This window comes from Cuculus canorus, chromosome Z, assembly GCF_017976375.1.
Source record: "Cuculus canorus isolate bCucCan1 chromosome Z, bCucCan1.pri, whole genome shotgun sequence".
Classification (NCBI taxonomy): domain Eukaryota; kingdom Metazoa; phylum Chordata; class Aves; order Cuculiformes; family Cuculidae; genus Cuculus; species Cuculus canorus.
This window is the reverse complement of record NC_071441.1, coordinates 76,101,088-76,120,155: the sequence shown is the minus strand read 5'-3', so window position 1 is coordinate 76,120,155 and position 19,068 is coordinate 76,101,088. Positions and strand designations below refer to the sequence as shown.

The 19,068-nt window shown below is 42.1% G+C and overlaps 1 protein-coding gene across 3 annotated transcripts in view; it reads left to right on the top strand.

Moving 5' to 3' along the window:
* The window catches only part of DYM (dymeclin), a 263,448-nt gene that overhangs the window by 225,364 nt on the left and 19,016 nt on the right, over positions 1-19,068 (top strand). For all 3 annotated transcript variants that reach the window (XM_009565789.2, XM_054054066.1, XM_054054067.1), the window contains one exon: positions 2,934-3,047. In XM_009565789.2, the coding sequence (XP_009564084.1) occupies positions 2,934-3,047 (114 nt within the window). The remainder of the gene's footprint in view (positions 1-2,933; positions 3,048-19,068) is intronic.

Sequence of the window (19,068 nt, the reverse complement as noted above, 5' to 3'; positions counted from 1 at the left end):
ACCTGAACCTCCCTGGCATAACTTAAGGCCATTTCCTCTCATCCTATCCGTTGTTACTTGGGAGAAGAGACCAACACCGACCTCACCAGAGCCTCCTTTTAGGAGCTGTAGAGAGCAGAGCAATAAGATCTCCCTTCAGCACTCCTCTTCTCCAGACTAAATAGCCCCACCTCTCTCAGCCACTCCTTGTAAGACTTAAAAACATGTTAAGATTGGAGGCTGTGATTCTCCAATGTAGGAAATGCCAGAATTCAGGTAGTATCTGTGAGCTTCATTCAGGTCTTTATGCATATGCATTATGATAGTATTTTATGCTTTTCATTAAAAGCCAAATATTAAATTTTGCTATTGTTGTGGTTTAGCAGAACTTGAGCTGACAGGGCAGCACTAAGTGGAATGGATCCTCCACGTGAGCCTGCCCTGGGCAAGGATAGGTTTCACCAGTGATTACTGACAACAGAGGAGAGTTGAGATGGCAGGAGGATGTTTTTTTCCTTTGAAGTTTGTGGGCAACTCTCTTGTTCCTCTATGAGCTGCGTATCTTCTACCAGCAATTTGTCCCAGACTCTATGCCAAAACCATGTCAGCTTCACTTCAAGGTCCTCATGCTCTTTGCACAAGCTGTTTCTGTCCATTATCCTCTGTAATTTACAGCTCCTTTGCTTATGAACTCAACATGTCTTCCTACTCCTGTTTTTTTTTTCAAGGATCGGAGATCACAGAGCTACAGTGAATTCTTATCTGTAAAACCTACCTGCAACATGTGCCAGAGGCAGTGAAAGACTCCCCTCTATTCAAGTATGGAGATAACCATAAGGACAGTACAGAGAATTTTTCCTTGACTGATTTGCACATTTCTGTTGTTTAAAGCAAAACAGAATCACAGAAAAAAAAAAAAAACAAACCCAAAAAAACCCAACAAAACAAAACACTAAAAATCCACAACAGCCCCAAAATACCAACATCCAGAAACTGTCATCTCTCTGTCTCACTCTCTTGGTGCTTCTGTTTCTAGAGAAAATTGCTTTGTGATCCAACAAATCTACCTGCTGGAAAAAAGGACTAGAGCTTTCGGGGAAAAAAATAAGCCCCAAAAGCTCCTCTTCTCCCCAAAATAACCAGCTGATCACACCAGAGGAACAACGAATATGAATCTCAGAGTAATCGAGCCATCAGTGGTCTTTGTTTTATTAACAGCAGCTGAGCTGGGAGGCATAATTAGGGTAATGGTTTCTGGCTCCAGCTGTGTCTCACTACAGAACAAAGAGAAATCGGCAGTGATTTTGTACTGTAATATACTTTTCCCCCCCTTCGACTTCAGAGAATTAATAAAGGTTACTCGATGTGCTGGAGGCTTTAATTCAGACATAAGTGGACATCAGTGCTTTTCAGAGGAATGTGCTTCTGAAGTCTTAGGAGAGCAACGAAGCTGGTGAGGGTCTGGAGAACAAGTCTTAGGAGGAGCGGCTGAGAGAGCTGGGGTTGTTCAGCCTGGAGAAGAGGAGGCTGAGGGGAGACCTTATTACTCTCTACAACTGCCTGAAAGGAGGTTGTGGAGAGGAGGGAGCTGGGCTCTTCTCCCAAGTGACAGGGGACAGGACAAGGGGGAATGACCTGAAGCTCCGTCAGGGGAGGTTCAGGTTGGATATCAGAAAAAAATTCTTCACAGTAAGAGTCATCGGGCACTGGAACAGCTGCCCAGGGAGGGGGTCGAGTCACCTTCCCTGGATGTGTTTAAGGAACGGGTGGATGAAGTGCTGAGGGACATGGTTTAGGGAGTGCTAGGAATGGTTGGACTCGATGATCCAGTGGGTCCTTTCCAACCTTGTGATTCTGTGAGATGTTGAGGACCTACGAGCACATGCCCTGAGTGGAAGTGTGGGTGGCTCCAGCCAAGGGTTAGCTGGGTTCTTACCTGTGCATGGCCTCTACCAAGTGGCTCTGACCATCTTCTGGTACTTTCAAAGGACTCTAAACAGGTGTTGGAATTCTCCCCTGTGCCCATTTTGCATTGTGTTGAGTTCAGGATCCCCTGCTTGACTGACGAGTTCCTCTGGGATAAGGGGTGGTGTTTGCCAAGTGTGCTCTTTTTGGATGAAAGGAGGTCTGGAAATGGAGGTTTTCTGGTGTCCCACATGGAGAACTGCCGGTGGGATGTCTGCTTCTGGCGTGACCTACTGCGCTTGGAGAAGGATAAAAGTTAAAGCCTGACCTAACTGTGTTCTAGCTAACAAGGACAAGCTGGGTCACAGAAAGGGGGTGGGGAGGGAGAAGCAGCTTGGCATCACCAGGGAAATGTGTGGAGAATGAGAGCGTTGAAAGGGAACGTAAGGGTTCTTGGGTACACAAATTGGGGTACACACATACACAGGGACTTAAGGTGGTTGATTTGGGGAGAAGTTTTGTGGGCTTTTAATTTTTCTTCCAGTTGCCGTGGCTTTGGATGCTACAAAACCCCCTGGCAAGTCATGTGGACGCTTGTATTGAGACGTTTAATAGTTGTCTTAAAGCTTTCTTTCCAGGAGTCATTGCATCTATAAAAATTTTACTTTAATGCTTAAAAATGAAAGTGAATTTCTAGCCCAAACTATAAAAAGTAGACTGGAAGGCCATGAAAATCCTGGCATGCAGAAGTTCTGACAGAGAAATATAAGCAAATGTCAGGCACAGTACTTGAAAACGTAAATTTATTAATTCAGCTCTGTGTATTAAATTTTAATCATCTTTCCATTAAAAATGACTGAGAATAGTGACAATTGTGCTAATTTGGTATTAACCAAGTCTCCTTGGCTGAGACGCAAGCAATAACATGATTGTTCTTTAAGAAGTACAGATACATTGATCCAGGGAAAGAAGATGACAGTGTCATGTGTAAATCAATGCAAAGATCTCTTCTTTTCTATTTATTTATGTGCTCTGATTTTTCGTTCCAGGTGATCAGCTTTTTTAGCTCTCGATTAGAGCAAGCTGGAGCTGAGCTGTCAGTGGAGCGAGTTCTGGAAATCATCAAGCAAGGAGCTGTTGCTTTACCCAAAGACAGGCTAAGAGTAAGTGCTCGAGCCCTCATCAATTAAAATGTACAGTTCCAATCAATTACATACATACCTTTTATATTCTTAATGTCAAAACATCATTTCTCCTCTCAAGAGTGGCAGATAAGGGATTACCTTGTGGATCACTTTATGTGTATGTTTTAATTTAAATTCCTAATTTGTGCTAGATGTTTGGGTGAGTTTTCTTGGTTAGTTATTAAAATTAAGCATGTGGAGGAATTGACATTTGCTGGGGCAAAGGTTTTCCTCATCTCATCTTGAAGATGCAGTCGCACTTCTCTGTCCATTGTGCAATTAGTCTGTAATGAAACTTTGATCATTCTTTTCGTGGTGTTGTTAACTTATTCTTTTTTTAATGTTTTACACCTCCATCTGGGTCTATATAAAATGCTACAAAGGTAAATTTCTGGTGATTTAGTTAAGAATTAAGCAACCTACTGCAAGTCAGTTTGAGATCTGTAAGTCTGGTCGACATGACCATGAACTTTCTGTATAATCCTCAGTAGATCGCTCCATTCTTGTCTGAGAATCTCTCAAATCTCAGGAGGGATTTGCCAACTTGACAGGTTTTGTGCGGCTGAAATCCATTAATGGCTGTGGGATGTTTAAATACTGCAGTAATTAAATCTGTGTAAGTAGGTAAGTAAGTAAATGGGAGTTATTTGTGTTTTTTAAAAAGAATGAATTTTCTCCTCTATTATGCCAAGTGTATTTTAAATACTGTCTGCTTTCTGAAGAACCGTTTTTGTTCCTAATCCATGGTAAGAGATAGGGAACATCTTCTCAAGACCTATTTCTCTTGTGATAACTTTGTAAGACGCTCTGAGTACACAAGGCCATTGGCGACAGCTGGTAATTTATTTATACCCTGGTAATTTTAAAACACCCAGTGGGAATTGTCTAGCTGGCTGCATATACTAATGTTTTTCCTACCATTCCCTGTGTCCCTGAGATGCACGTATTTAGTCACTCAGACTGAATTACTTTGGGAGAGACTGGTCCAGAGTCCGGGTCCCAAGCCACAGTACAGGAATAGCCTAAGTAACACCAGAGGAGCTGTTGGATCTAAATCCAGCCCTTCAGGTTGTGTCCTTGCTACACTGTGATGCTGTGAATACAGAGAAACACTGGACCTTTTTCTTTTTCTGTGACACCTTATTCTTATATGCAGATAATTACAAGTTCTCATGTTAAAAGACTACGGTAGTTCTTTATTGACATAGAGCCATCACTAAATGAATTTGCTCCTTACAGAAAAACAGAGGTTTTATCAGTTATTTTGTGTGACAGATGACCTGCGTGCTGGGCCACAATTTAAAGAAACGTTGATTCTGGTGTGAATCTATATTACTTTTCATGAGTTTATGATAAAGAGCCTTCAAAACTACATGTTAATATTGCCACTTAGATCAACAAGTTGAAACTTTTTGAGAAGTGCCAAGCTCTGTAAATCCTCACCAAGCAGTCTGGTACTTCCAATTTTAAGTAAGCTTATAATATGACTTGGAGCACTCATCTTTCCTCTGAAGGACTTGAGTTTGAGGTTAGGGTTTACAAAGTGACCACAGTCAATCTGGAACATAATTCTTCGACACTCTCCACTTTCACCTAGTGGCTTAGACATAGCCAATTCGGAGAAGTGGCTTCTGGGTAGGAGTTGGCTTGTTCCTGGCAAGCTTGGACTCCTGGCCTCCTTGTGTGGAGGAATTAGAGTTGACATGACCTACACATAATGACAACATGCAAAGCTGTGGAGTTTAATCCTAAGAATGTACAGACTGGTTTTGCAGTTAATTGCTAATTAATTTTCAAGCCATCTTTGCCTTTTACCATAATACTGAAGTGCTCTGAAGTACAAGAGACCCTGCAAAGATATTACTTCTACCTTCTAGAAATCACCATTTTCAGCTGAAGCTGTCTGAGCGTGGTGGTTGGAACACAGAAGAGGTTATGATCTCCAAAACTGAGTACTGAAGCAGCACTTTTACTGGCTTGCTTCCCTGCAGCTCAGACAATGCTGGAGTTTTCCTGCTGTATAAGTACATAATGTATGCACAGATAAATACAGTGAATGTTTTCAAGTTGCTTATCTTGGCCTTTGTCAAGGAAGTGAGCATTCAAGAGGCGTTACATGTGTTCAGGTCTTGAGTCAGTAGCTTAGACCATAGTTCAAGCATGAATAAACAACAACTAAAAATAACAGCACTTCCAGCCATGATCCTGATCTGCACAGTGGTGCTTTATCGGTTTTGTATCACACCCTGGTAGTCCTGCTGCTTTTCACCACGGGATGCAACATGGGATGCAAAGTGAGCACGTGTGTTAGCAGTAGGTTATATATAGAGAGAAAGATAGATAGGTATGTCTGTATACGTATGAGGAAAGATATCCTGCATTTTCTTAGCACATAATCATTGGGAAATGGGAGATCTAACTCATATTTTCCTTCCAGTCCTGGAGCAACCCGGCTGGAGACAAACAATATAATTAACATTATTTTTAAGGTTATGCTTATAGCCATGTGCTGTGGAAGGCAGGGAAAGTCCAAGCTGAGTAATTAGCCTTTTAGAAGACTTCTGCATAAACAGAGAGATAAAGGGCAGGTGCTGAAATCAAGAGCTGGATATTTCTCCTTCAGTCTGTGGGAGGAGATAAATGAAGTTAATATGCCCGGGATGGAGGCAGTAGTCACGGCACGGAGATAGAGCTGTCTCCTTCGCAGACGAGCAGCCCACAATCCAGGCTCCCTGTTTTATTGCAGAAGCTTATTAAAAGCACTTTAGAGATCATAGTGATAGGTGAAAATTGGCCTCATTCTTTCTTTATTTTGATTTTTTTAAAGTTCTCAGGCTGCTTTTCTTCCCTTTGGTGAACTATCTGTACTTTCAGGATTAGGAGCGTGAGAGAAGTGGGACTGTGTCTGGAGTCTGCGAGTTATCTCAGGTTTTCAAGGGGAGTTAGCCAGCAGATAACCTCTCTTTTACAATAAGTGGGAAAACTTGTTTCGAATGCCAGCCAGTGACTGGAAGCTGATATTTGGGTTCATGGAATGATCACACTTGAGAGGCCACATTTAGTGCTTTATAAAAGAAAAGCTCCCATTTGCTAAGCCTCTTCAGGCAGAGATTTCATTTATGAACGTATTCTGAGCTGTGTTTATTTTTTTGTTCCTATTCCTTTTCTCCCTGTGTCAGTGAGTATTTTGCCATCAGTGTGCATTCTGTCATATGTTCTTCATGTGCTATGTAAACGTGCCATTATGCCATCAACTTACACCCTTCTGACATGGTACAAAATTTAATATTTATTGAAGTGCATTCTAGTTCAACAGACATTAAAATTTCACAGAATATGTACAAGGAGCAGAGGTAAAAGCCTTCAGTCTCTTGACAGAACAAGTTTTGCTTTAGGTGTTAAAAGCACTTCTCATAAGTTTCCTCTTCTATCAATTATATACTTCTAATGCCTTCAACTTCCATTTGTTTCATGGGAGAAATCCCCTAATCTTCAAGGCACCAGAGCACAGGGGAAAAGAGTAAATTGTCATCGGAGAGATGGTAGGTATTGCCTGGAAGCTGGACTAGAACTGCTGGCGCATCACCCCACTCCTGGGGAACCACAAGTTTAGTTACCAAAATGTCATTAAAATAACATAGTTCTAATTGAGGTGGCAGCACATTCGATGGGGGACATCCCGTGTAGGTGCTTCCAGCTCTGGAGAGATGTAGCCATAAAATAAAGTGCATGTAGTCCCCAAAACTGGAGGAGATTATGCAGTCTCTTGATATGGGTACTGAGCTGTCTCTGGAAAGGTTGCCCCACTTTTGCAGATGCTGCTTCTAGGGAGGAGACATCATCCATTCAACAATCATTTGTACGGTCACGCCACGCAGAGGGGCAGGACGTGGGCAGCACTCACAGAGATTGTGAAGGAAATTGGTAGTGTTTTATATGTATGTTGATCCCGAGAGGACATCCATTGCTGTGTCTTCCATTACAATTGCTTCTGAGGATGGTTTTTTTTTCCAGAATCCTACTGTGCTTAGTCCTCAGTGGTTCTTAGTTGGCCACGGCAAGATGCTGGCTTCAGAATCCAGACCAGTGGTCTTCAATGATCTAAATTAAACCTTAGGGCAGATATGTAATTCTTAATGTACAGCATTCTTCTGGGTTTTTTACACAGTAACAGAACTTCCCTCCCGTGGGTTTTAGATAGAAGTCTGCACAAATAACCTCTGTGTGACACTCTAAAGAGGCAGAGGAGTTATGGAGACCAGCAACTCCTTTACAGAGCTCTAGGGCATACCATTGAGCAAGAGAGACACAAAGCTTCCTTGAAAAAATGAATTCATCAAACTCTTCCCGATATTTATGTTTTTCTGGTGGAAGGGTCAAAGATCTTGTTATAGTGGAAGCCGGTTGTGTCTAATACATCCTTAGGTCTGACACTAGGCAGGCATCTGTGAAGCAGACTTCCCTTTGCTGACCCTCAACTGCTGTTAACCCTTAACCTGAAGATGATAGGATTAGTAAGAGAAGTGTAAGAAACTTTTAAACAAAGTGCTTTCTGGGCCTTTCCAAAGCACCAAACATATGCTAAGAACAATAATATTTATGGATTGTATATTTCCTTCTGACTCTTTATACCCTCAATTAAGATGTCAGATTTCCCTGCTTCTGTGAGCTGACCTGTAAGTGATGAACAATAATTCACGTTTCTTTTGAAGGCGTTCGTTTTAGAGGTCAGATTCTCAGGGACCTTGGGTAGAAAAAAAATATACTCCCTGTCCCTTGAGAAATATGATTTGGAGTAATCAAAGTAACAGGAAAAAATGATCTAGAGATGTTTTGATGGGCCTCGCGGTCAGAAAATAACATTGTGAAGCTGTGAGCAGGCAGTCGAAGACATGTCCACACTCAGCTAACTCTGGCTAATCTTGAAGTGGGATTATAAACCTGTCTGTCTGTCTGAACCAGGACAAACCCTTATGCAGGTGCTTTTCTGTTCATGTAAGCCCAGCTACTTAAATTGTCAAGAATGAGTTGAAACTAAACCGGATGACACCACTTTGTAATAAGTATGTCCAAGCAGGAGTGTCATTTAAATCTGTTTAATTAAATGGTGCAAACTTGTGTGTAGGCAAGATCTAAAGTGTATGAAAATTGTTATGGAAAAACTGACTATTAGAGTACTTAAAGTTAGATATTTGCTGACACACTGCATCGTATGGAAACTCTTGACAGTGCACTGCAAAAGCTTACAGAAAGAAAGTCAGAATTCATGCTTCTGGCTGGAAAATCCCAGAAGGGAACCAGAACTTTGGAGCTGTAGTTTGGAAATAAATACCACCATCATTTTTGTGTATTAGTATGATAATCCACAGAAATGCTTCCGTAGTAGGAGGGTGTTGTGGTTTGAGCTAAAGCAGAATCAGTTTGTGACTTCGGCTCAGTCTCGTCTGAGTAGCTGCATTCTCTGAGAGTTAATGCCTGTGTTTCAGACAAAGCTCTTCTCCAGCAGCGACCACACGGGCACTGGGATGCAGAAAGGCCCGGGCTTGTGCTCATCCCTACACAAACCAAGGCCGTCCTGGACCAGGAGGAGCCGTAAGGGAAAGGGGGAAAAGGGTCACACCTGCAGGGAGGGGCAGATGGGAGAGGTGACCCCAACCTGACCAACAGAGGATTCCAGCCCATGCACCTCATACTCGGGGTGAAACCGAGAGATCACGAGGGTCTCACTCTCTTATTTGATGGCTGATGTCCAATGAGGACCTCATCTGTCTGTTTGCCTCTGATCCCGGATCTGTGCATTCCTGGATCCAGTTCTGAGCTCAGCTCCCTTCTCACCTCAGACCCTTTCCCTCGCGTCTGCTCTGCAGCGTCTGTGGTGACGCAACATCAGTGAGGGCTGGGGGCGCAATTCCATGTATTATTGTATTATTGTTGTCATCATCATTGTCGTCGTCATTGTTGTTGTTGTTATTATTATTATTATTATTATTATTATCATTAAGCTGTAATTTTAATTTCCAACCCACAAGTCTTTTCTTCTTATTTCCCTTTCCCCTTTCCCTTGGAACTGGGAGTCCAACCACTTGCTTTTAGCTGCTGAAATAGGCCAGGCCGGGGCTAAACCATGACAGAAGGAGACTGGAGTAGCAGGTTAGAATAAACAGCACGGTAACAAATTTTACAGTGAACGCCATGTCTGTTTGTAAGCAAAATTGCAACCTTTAAGCTTTCATTTTTGTTTTATGCGGCTTTTTTTTTTAATGCTGAAGAAGCCAAAGGCCAAAGTAAATTAGCTTTAACATCTGTGAATTCAGAGTCTTTGAAACTTGGTGATTGCTTTTGTTCTATGATTTAAAGTGGATTTCAGCAGTCTTTAGAGAGATTTGTTTGTAGCTACGTATGATGCAAGTACAGGTGATGAGTTGGATTGAATAGTAACAGCACTTCATTTTCAGGAGCATCCTTCAGGTAAGATAGAAGAAATCACTTAACTTAGAAGCTGCAGGGAAAGTGAAATAAATTATACTGCAGTTCTTTGAAATGTAGTTTGACTTGAAGCTTGCAATCCATGGAAAGCCATGGAGCATCATATTGTTGGGTTCACGATGTTTGAAATGCTGGCATAGTCTATAAGCGTCGGTGAGTCACTTACAAAGCATATTTATTCATTTTTTTGAAGTTTGCTTTCATATTTTCAAGTAAAAAACAAGCCAGAACTCTTCATACAGTTACCATTTCAGTAAGTGTTTGCATGCATTTTGAATGTCATACATGTCAAGATTTGGGGTTTTTTGGTGTGGTGTAAAATGAATCTTTTTGCACATAAGGTCTTAGTTACAGCTGAGTATATTATCTGTTTGAATATTGCCAGGTCTAACAGTGGCGGTGTGTGCTGTGGCATTCACAACCTCTGTTTGGTGCTCCCAGAGAGACTTGGCTAACGCTGTAACCTATACCGTATTTATATGTTACACTTAAGGCTATTTGAAAAGGGGATGTGCTCTCCACCTCTCCCCACGTGTCTTCTGAATGTGAAAATTTTCGAGTATCGCATTTTTATAGATATTTTTTTATCATTATGGGGAAGGTGAGGAGAGCAAAAAATAAAACCCCACCCCTCACTTGCCTCCAGGAAACTTAGTTTTTCAAATGTGAATGCTCCTGAGAACCCAAACAAGTTAGGTTTGCTCTTACATAGCAGCTGTCGGTCAATTTTGGAATTAAAACCAGCTTTTTAACTTTAGTTTACTTCAGTGGTTATAAATTCTTTCACGGGGGTGGAGAAAAATAAACAGTAATTTTTGGCATTGTCAAGAAAATAAAAAAACCTGGCTGTTTTATTTTGCTTGTCTGCCTGGCAGCGGTTAAAAACATATTAATGCTTTTCTGACACCTCCCAGCTGAAGAGTAATATAAACATCATTGCGGCATCAGCATAGGAAAGCATGCATTAGCAAACTCTTGAATCTCTGGTCTTTAAACTGTTTTCCGTGTAGTATCAGTTTTGTACTGTAAAGGAGCCAAAATCTCTTGCACAGAAAATAATAATCATGCTTTCAGCTTGGAGAGAGCGCTGTATAAAGCTTTTATTCACAAATCAAGAATAAACAGACAACTTCAACCTTGTTTTCTTCCTAATCACTGTAACATCCATGACTGTATCATAATGCTTTGGAGATCCATGGGAAAGATCCTGGTCTCATCAGAGAGTTTTGCTGTTGGTTTCAGCAGTCTTAAGGTTTTCAAGATGTTACCAGGTGCAATACGAGCAGGACCCTGGGCAGGTTCCTAGGATTTTGCGTATCCTATGATAGGGAACGCGCGGCTCATCTAGACTGGATTTATTTATGAGGGAAGATGAACTATGCTTCACTTTTTCTCTGTCCCCTTCTTCCCTCACTTCCCTGCCATCTTGTAGGATTCACATTGAGCAGTAGCTCAGAAAATAAAGATTCTATGTCCCGGCTTTGTTCAGAAGCACCCTCAGGTCCTTCTTGGCCAGGCAGCTTTTCAGCTACTGTCCCCCAAGCTTGGAGGGGTTTCATGGGATTATTGTGACCCAAGAGCAGGACCACGCGCTTGGCCTTCTTGAGTCTCATCCCATTGGCCTCAGCTCATTCATCCCGCCTGTCCAGCTCCCTCTGTAGAGACTCCCTACCCTCACGTAGATCAACACTCCTACCCAACTTGGTGTCATCTGCAAACTTATTTAAAAGCATAGGAGTAGCCCCAAAATTATCAAGGATACTTTCAAAGGCAGCTGCGTTGTTAATATGAAAATGCTCTGAAAGCAGAACTGATCCTTTTCATGCCCCTTTCAGGTATTCTCATTGCTCCTTTCATTTTGGGTCTAAAATATGCTTTAAATAACAGAAGTGAAGTCATGGATGGAGCAACGGGGAGCTAGGTCCTAGAGTTTGTTTGCTCTAAGCATAGACCTTAGGGTGTCTCGAGTCATGTTCTTGTGTTGCTCCAAGGCCACATACATTGTTTATAAACCAGGACAGATAGTTAACATAAAGAGAACTATCTTTTCTTATACTGTTAGCTTGTGTTTGTCACAGTCTTGAGCGAGATGCATCAAAGATCCTGGCAAAGCAATGAGTAGTAGTGATAAAGGGCAGAATGAGTCAAATGAGCAGCATTTTCCTTGGGAGCAAGAATAAATGTGTCCTAGACTTTCCAGAGAATTAGAAGATGCAGTAAAACTGCATTCAGACACTTCGGTTGAGAACAAGCGTAGTATTTCTGTAGCTTCACCTCCTTCCTTTTTAGATATTTTGCTTTTCAGTGAAATGATTTTCTGCTTCCCAGTAAACTCTAGAACCAGCAGTACTTTCTCCCTGTCACTGTGACATCTGGTTGTGCTGGGGTAGCTAATCAATTGCAGACGTGGTTGCTATTATAAGCCTGCAAGCCACTTGAAAAGTTACCCAGGATTTTGGTAATGAAGGGCCTGAAGTTATTATTTGAGCAATTTTTTTTCCCCTTTATCTTCACTTCAGGGGTCATCAGTCTGGCAATATTTTTTTTACAAGCTCAAATTTTAGACTTTTAAAAGTTCAAATCTCTGTCTGTCAAGCTACTTGAATTTCCTGTAAAAATGTTGGAGCGGCGAATCAATTTGTAATAATACAGAAGCAAACATGCATTCAGGTTAACTCTGTATGAAAAGGTGGCATTTGAATAGATGAGAAATTTACAGCTGAGCTTCTATTGAGGCACATTTGTCATTTTGCAGTTCGGTTTGATATTTACTGCTAAAATTCAATAAAACTATCAATCACGTTTATGAGCACAACTTAAAAAAAAATCAATTTGTAGTTTAAAACTGAGAATAGTTTAAGACCGAGAGTGATGTTCAGCTTTCCACGCAATCCAGCCTACGGTTCCTATTAAAAGTGCATGCTTTGCAGTCTCACTAATGCCAAAATTTATCCAATAATGCATGATTTATCCTTCTGTATTTGGCTTTTTCCTGTTGGAAGGGCAAGGGAGAGAGATGCTAAACTCCAGAATACAAAGTCATTCCTAGCACTTGGCTTTAAAATGCATCAACAATGCAGACTGTTACAAGTTAGATCCCAACGCCTGCTTTAATGCAGCCATGTGTTTTCAGCCTAGATGCTTAAAGTAGAATATAAGCCATGTGCTGGAGGTGGTTTATTTGTTCAGGGGATCCCGCGCAGTGATGAAGCGCTATCACGTTGCGCCGCAGCTCCGGCTCGAAACGGAATCTGGCAACGCTGGCGTTCGGATGGTGCCGTTTGGCTGGGCGGCAATAAGCAGAGAGACAGTCTGGCTCCTTCCAGGAGCCTCTCGGTCATGTCTGAGCTCTCGGCAGTTCCCAAAGCCTCTGGCTGACTTTCCCCTGTGGACCGTTCATTTATCAGGAAATGAAATTGGTTACAGGATTTCGCACATTGCCAAACCTCACTGACGAAATCGGGTTCGTTCCTGCTTTCAGAAGGAGGAAGAACGCGTTAACTGTTTGTGCTTGGTACTTGTTTTTATTGCTGTTGCTGAAAAAAAAGTCAGATTCCTTCTAATTTTTGAAAGGTTTCTGGAAGTTGCTGACACACTTTCACCTTAAATGAAAGTACAATGCAGTGAACTTGATAATTTTGTCCGTTACATTTGTTCCTTTGCATCATGGTTGCCAGTGTCTTTATAAATATTATTTTCAGATAGTTGAATTGTTTTAATGCGAGATTTACCTACTGAATCCAGTACGTTCTTGCTTGACATTTATCATAGAAGAGAGAAAATTAAGGTTTTTTTTAAGCACAGAAACAATGTTGTGTTGTTTATGGGAAGGTTTTAAAGCAAGTTATATAGTTTATAGAGCCTTCACCGGAGTTGTATAGAAATATATCTTTAATTGTGCAGATGGGATGGCAACATAAAAAGCCAAATGTGAACAGGGTGTCGTTATTTCTGAATGCCTTGCTGTGTTTGCACGTAGTTAGAAACTCCGTTGTCATATGGTAATGCAGCCGCCACTTTTTTAGACATTATTTGGATGTCATTGTTGTTTGTTATGTATCAAAAATCAAGTGCACTTTTAAAATCCCGAAAATGAGCAATAATGTTCAAATGTGTATTTTTCTGAGGCTTTCCAATTGTCAGGGTGCTCTGAAGTTCACAGGATAGCAATCAATTCTACGTGACCGAATCCTTCTTGGGTCAGACTGCGGTGAGAAATAAAAGCCATTTTATCTGTATTAATTTACTCATATTGATAGATACTCCTGGCGATTTTGCATTTATCCAGTGGTCAACATCTGTCTCTTAATTTCTTGCCATTTTTATCCCTAACTACTGCCATTCTCCTGTTGCAATACTGCGTTTGTGTGTTTAAGAGGCAATGGAGAAATGACCGCCAGCGAGTTGCCCGCTGCTGGGTGCTGCTGGCTGCTTCTGTATCCCTTGAATCATCTCAGTTGGTGCAACGCTGCGTTGCAGTGGGAGCACTTCTATTGTAACGTATCAGTATGTTTTAATGCAATCAATAGTTGTAACCTCCTGTGTATGAAATTAATAAGCCCGAGGGTAAAGCACAGTGCACACATGGTAATTATTATGTCTGGAAGTGGTTGCTGCATTAGTTGATAGCAGTAGCAAGTAACATAGCCTTACTTAATTTCATTGCATCTTACACGAAGCTCTTGTAAACAGTTTTTGCACTCTGTTATATCAGAGCTCTTCCTCCTTTTTATTAAGAATGGGTCACTCTGAAAATATTTAGAGCTCCCTTAGCTCGTTTAGCTTTCTTATGATCTTGGATCCTCTGTCTGTAAACAAAAAGTTGCTAAAACAGCAACCTATGAAAGCACTCTGTAAGCCTCATCGTCACCGGGACTCAGCTGGTACCACGCGATCAGTGCGGGCTGATGCCAGCAAGGGATCCTGTTCGCAGCCTGCATCCTGCAAGGCTGAGCCCTTGTAGAAGAAGATAAGTAGGTAATTTGGCCTCATTGCTGACACAACTGAGGCTCATAAAATGAAATTCTTTCAGAGCTGTGCTTACAGCTGAAGTTAACTTAAAAATAATACAAATTCAGCATGCCTTGCTGAAGTAACAAGTGGTAGAACAAGAAGAAATGGCCTCAGGTTGCACCAGGGGAGGTTTAGATTGGATATTAGAAAACATTTTCTTACTGAAAGAGTGGTGAAGTATTGGCAGAGGCTGCCCAAGGCAGTGATGGAGTCACGATCCTTGGAGGGGCTCAAATAGTATGTGGCCAGTGGCACTTGGGGACATGATTCACTAGACATGGTGGTTGGTGTTGTACTGACAGTTGGATTGGGTGATCTTTGAGGTCTTTTCCAACCTTAACGACTAAGAAAAAACAGGTATTTTAAAATGGAGTACCATACACGCTACTGAGAATCTCAGGACATTGGTTCTTTCTATCCTGAACCAGGGAAGCCAGAAGATGGCTAAGGGCCCTGCACACCTGGAGATGCCTCATGTCAAGTGGCACCAGCGCTCAAATCCACACATGCTGTATATGTTGAAAAATCATTGAACCTGTCATGGTCCCAAAAAGACCATTGCTACCATAAAGGGAAGCTCCAAATAGTTTGATTGAGTTTCTTTCTTCAACCCTTGCATAAGAACTTGATTTTCTTTGATAGTTACAAGATAAATGACTGGTTGGAAATAGACTAATTTGAAATAATAGGTAATAATAACAATTGAATTGTATAAATTCACAATAGGCTGAGGGGAGACCTTATCGCTGTCTACAACTACCTGAAAGGAGGTTGTGGAGAGGTGGGTGCTGGCCTCTTCTGCCAGGTGGCACGGGACAGGACAAGGGGGAACGGCCTCAGGCTGCAGCAGGGAAGGTTCAGAGTAGATATCAGGAGAAAATTTTTCACAGAAAGGGTCATCAGACACTGGCAGAGGCTGCCCAGGGAGGTGGTGGAATCACCATCCCTGGAGGTGTTTAAAAGACGGCTAGATGAGGTGCTCAGAGACATGGTTTAGTGGCAGATAGGAACGGTTGGACTCGATGATCCAAGAGGTCTTTTCCAACCTGGTGATTCTGTGATAATTTATTCTATGATTCTATGATAAATACAAATATACAAATAACATAAAAAATATAAAAAATACAAACTTAGGAAAACTTCACATATAGGGTTTTCTGAAGTGCTTTCATTGTCTTTGCGATTATGGTGGCAGTTGTGGCTTTTAAATACGGTGTTTCATGTATTTTTATTATCTCCTTTACATCTGACTATTAGTTTGATCACAGTTCTCTAGGAAGTTCCTGTTGCAGTATAGGTCTGTGTTTGTCTTACTGGAATCCACAGAGGCAAATTTCATGCTGAGGTGAAGGAACGCAGCAAGAGCTGAGTGTTGCACAACAAGACAAGGTAGCTTGGGAGGGTGGTGCCGTGGGTGAGTGCCTTGAGTAGCAGTGATTGTGCAGTTCAGGAATGAGGTGCATTGGCCAAGATGAAGTTGAAGGGTGGGCTAGTGCAGGACACTCCTATTCCCAAGCCATTGTCTACATGGAGACTAATATTTACATGGAGGCTTAATGTCTGTCCCCTCCACCCCCCGATAACTCTTCCAGTTACCTTCTGGAAGCTGCATTCTGGATTCAGTCACTTCATTCCACAGTAATTCACAAAGCTGAACAACTATCCTGGAAAGAAATCACCTTATTCTGGAGTTACCGTGGCTGCTTCAGAAGAGATATTCAATAATATCGTAATGCAGGTCAGCCTTCCACAGAAGTGTGGGCAGCGTTTTGGTAATCCAAAACCAGTTTTGAGAATGAACTGAAATGCCCAGATGACAAAGTCCTCTCTACCCAGCCAAGGGAAATGTACTTGGGTCATATTAAGAATTTCATTGTATAAATGCAAAAAAATGTTATAATAATACATATAGTTAGTGATTCACACACAGACAAAAAAGTGTAAAAGGGAAAATAAGCCCTCCTAGGATCAGCGTGACCAGCAGTGCATGAGTTTTGCTCTTCCCCAGCGTGTTTATCCTGGAGTTGTCTTAACTCTGCCGTCACCGGGGCTTAGTCTTGTCACTGCTACACAGAACTGTAACTGCAGTTAGAGCCCCGTACCCAGCCGAGCTGATTAATGTCTCAGCCTTGCCTGTGGCAGCTTGTGCATTGTAATTAACTGCTTCCTATTAAGGCAACAGATGAGAATTCATGCAGTTACATGCAGAGGCTTTAGAAGATGGAATAGTGTCCTGTAACAACAGTTATTAAAAAGGGTTGGTTTTTTTCCTTTCTGACCCAGGATTAAGCCATTGGGAAACCTATCGATGTTGTAAAGTTAAGAATTCCTTTGAACCTGAACAGGAGCAGAGCTGGGGTCTGGGCAAAATAGGCAAAGGTGGAGGGCTGGTTATCAGGATTTTCAAATGTATTGTGTGGCCGGGTAATAATAAATCTGTTTATTTGTGTTCGTGATTAAAGCTCATTAAAAAAAAACCAAAAGCGAGGTGAAGGAGCTGCTTGACAAGTAGCCTAGAAAAGAGCAGCACTGATAGGAGCGTAGAATTGGGTGTTCAGCATTTCCTCAGGGTTTAGTTAGCATCTTTTCACCTCCACTGATAAAAACTAGGGAGGGAGTATGAAGGAAGGCATAACAAATGATGAGGAAGAAGCAGCTGTGGTACTCCCATGGAGGCTGGTTACCTCTTAGCTAACAGTTAACATTTGCCTTTTCTCTTGAAACTGAGCAACAGACACAAAAATGCTGCTGTGTAGAAATACCCAGGTACAAAATATGAATCTTAAGAAATGATTATGTAGTTCTTCATGCATCCTGTAGGGAGCAGGGAGCTATTTCTGTAATGGACACAGAGGAAGTCATAGAATCACAGAACCATGGAATGGGTTGGGTTGGGAGGGACCTCAAAGCCCATCCAGTCCCACCCCGTGCCATGGGCAGGGACACCTCCCACTGGATCAGGGTCTCCAAGCCCCATCCAACCTGGCCTGGAACCCCTCCAGGGATGGGGCAGCCACTACTGCTCTGGGCAACCTGGGCCAGGGCCTCCCCACCCTCAGCGGAAAACATTTCTTCCTAAGTTCTCGTCTCCATCTCCCCTCTTCCAGCTGAAAACCATTCCTGCTCATCCTGTCCCTGCCCTCCCTGATCAAGAGCCCCTCCCCAGCCTTCCTGTAGGCTCCTTTTAAGTCTATTGCAAGAATATTCCCCTTCCATGGGTCAGAAGTGTCTGATTGTGCTCTCCTGATGGCATAGTCAGCACAAGAGGGGACCATCAGCATCTTCACTTCACGTCCAGTTAAAGGTGCCAGTCCTTATCTAGAAGGAGACTGCTTTGCAGTGATGAGCAGCACTGTTAAAACACTGTTTTGGAGGACAAAAAAGTGGTAAGTGGTGGCATTTTTCTACTGTCACGCAGGGTGAGGGATGTTTTCCTTCCTGCTGCTGCTCTCCAGATGCCAGAGCATCCTTGTGCAAGGCATTCACAGTGGTGATAAATGTGGGTCCTGACGTTAGGTGCTCTACAGACTTTGTGGAGGAAAAGTGTCGGAACATGACTTACAAACTCCAGTCACTGAAAGGAGCATGGATTGCGAAAAAGAGATCAGTTGAGTATTTCTTTATGCACAGCTGAATTCTGATCTTGGCCTTTCATTGCACTGAGAAATACCCATCGAGACTGGACGTGGATGTAACAACTGAATCTGATTTTAATGTGTGAACTCTTGAGATGCTGCATTGCCTGTCTGTGCATCTACTTTGATGCTGTGCAATTTAAAATGTAAGAAATATTCCCTAAATTTATTTTTTCAGTGACACATATAGAATAGAGTCATTGTTATAATTTATAGGAAGGAATCATAAAATGATTTGGATTGAAAGGGACCTTAAAGATCATCCAAGAGAGGGCACACATAGGGACTTTGAGCAGAGGAATTTAAACCTGACACGAATTCTAACACCAAATAGTCTGTCTTCGTGTATCTGGTTGTTCGTCACTAGCTGCATTAACATGGTTTATTTTTTTGGTTTAAGGAAGCTACTACAAGAAAGACATAAAATATAGGGCTGAAAGAAAGCAGTGGAGAAATTGAGAGGATGAGAAAGCCAAGTGAGACTTTCCAAGTTGCTCCCCATAGTAACAGATCTCTTGACACTGGTAAACAACATTTTGCCTGTGTACGTTTCTTAGAGCCCCTTCCATTCTGCTAACTGCTTGCCTGCCACATCATTTGAACTCTGTTAACCTTCAGGGATGATCCCGATTTTTGAAAGAGAGCAAGAGAGGAGCTTCCCTGCCCAGAGCTTTGCTGGCTTCGCGGCAGCTTGGCAGGAGCTCAGCGCTCAATCCCCATCCAGAACATCTTACAGAAGGGCTCTGAGCCAGAGCCCATCCCTGATTAAATTAGGAGCTATTCAATTGCCCAAGCTACGTAACGCTTCCCAAGTTTTCCTCCTCTATACCCTAGAAAACCACCCTATACTTTTATTACGTTTTTTG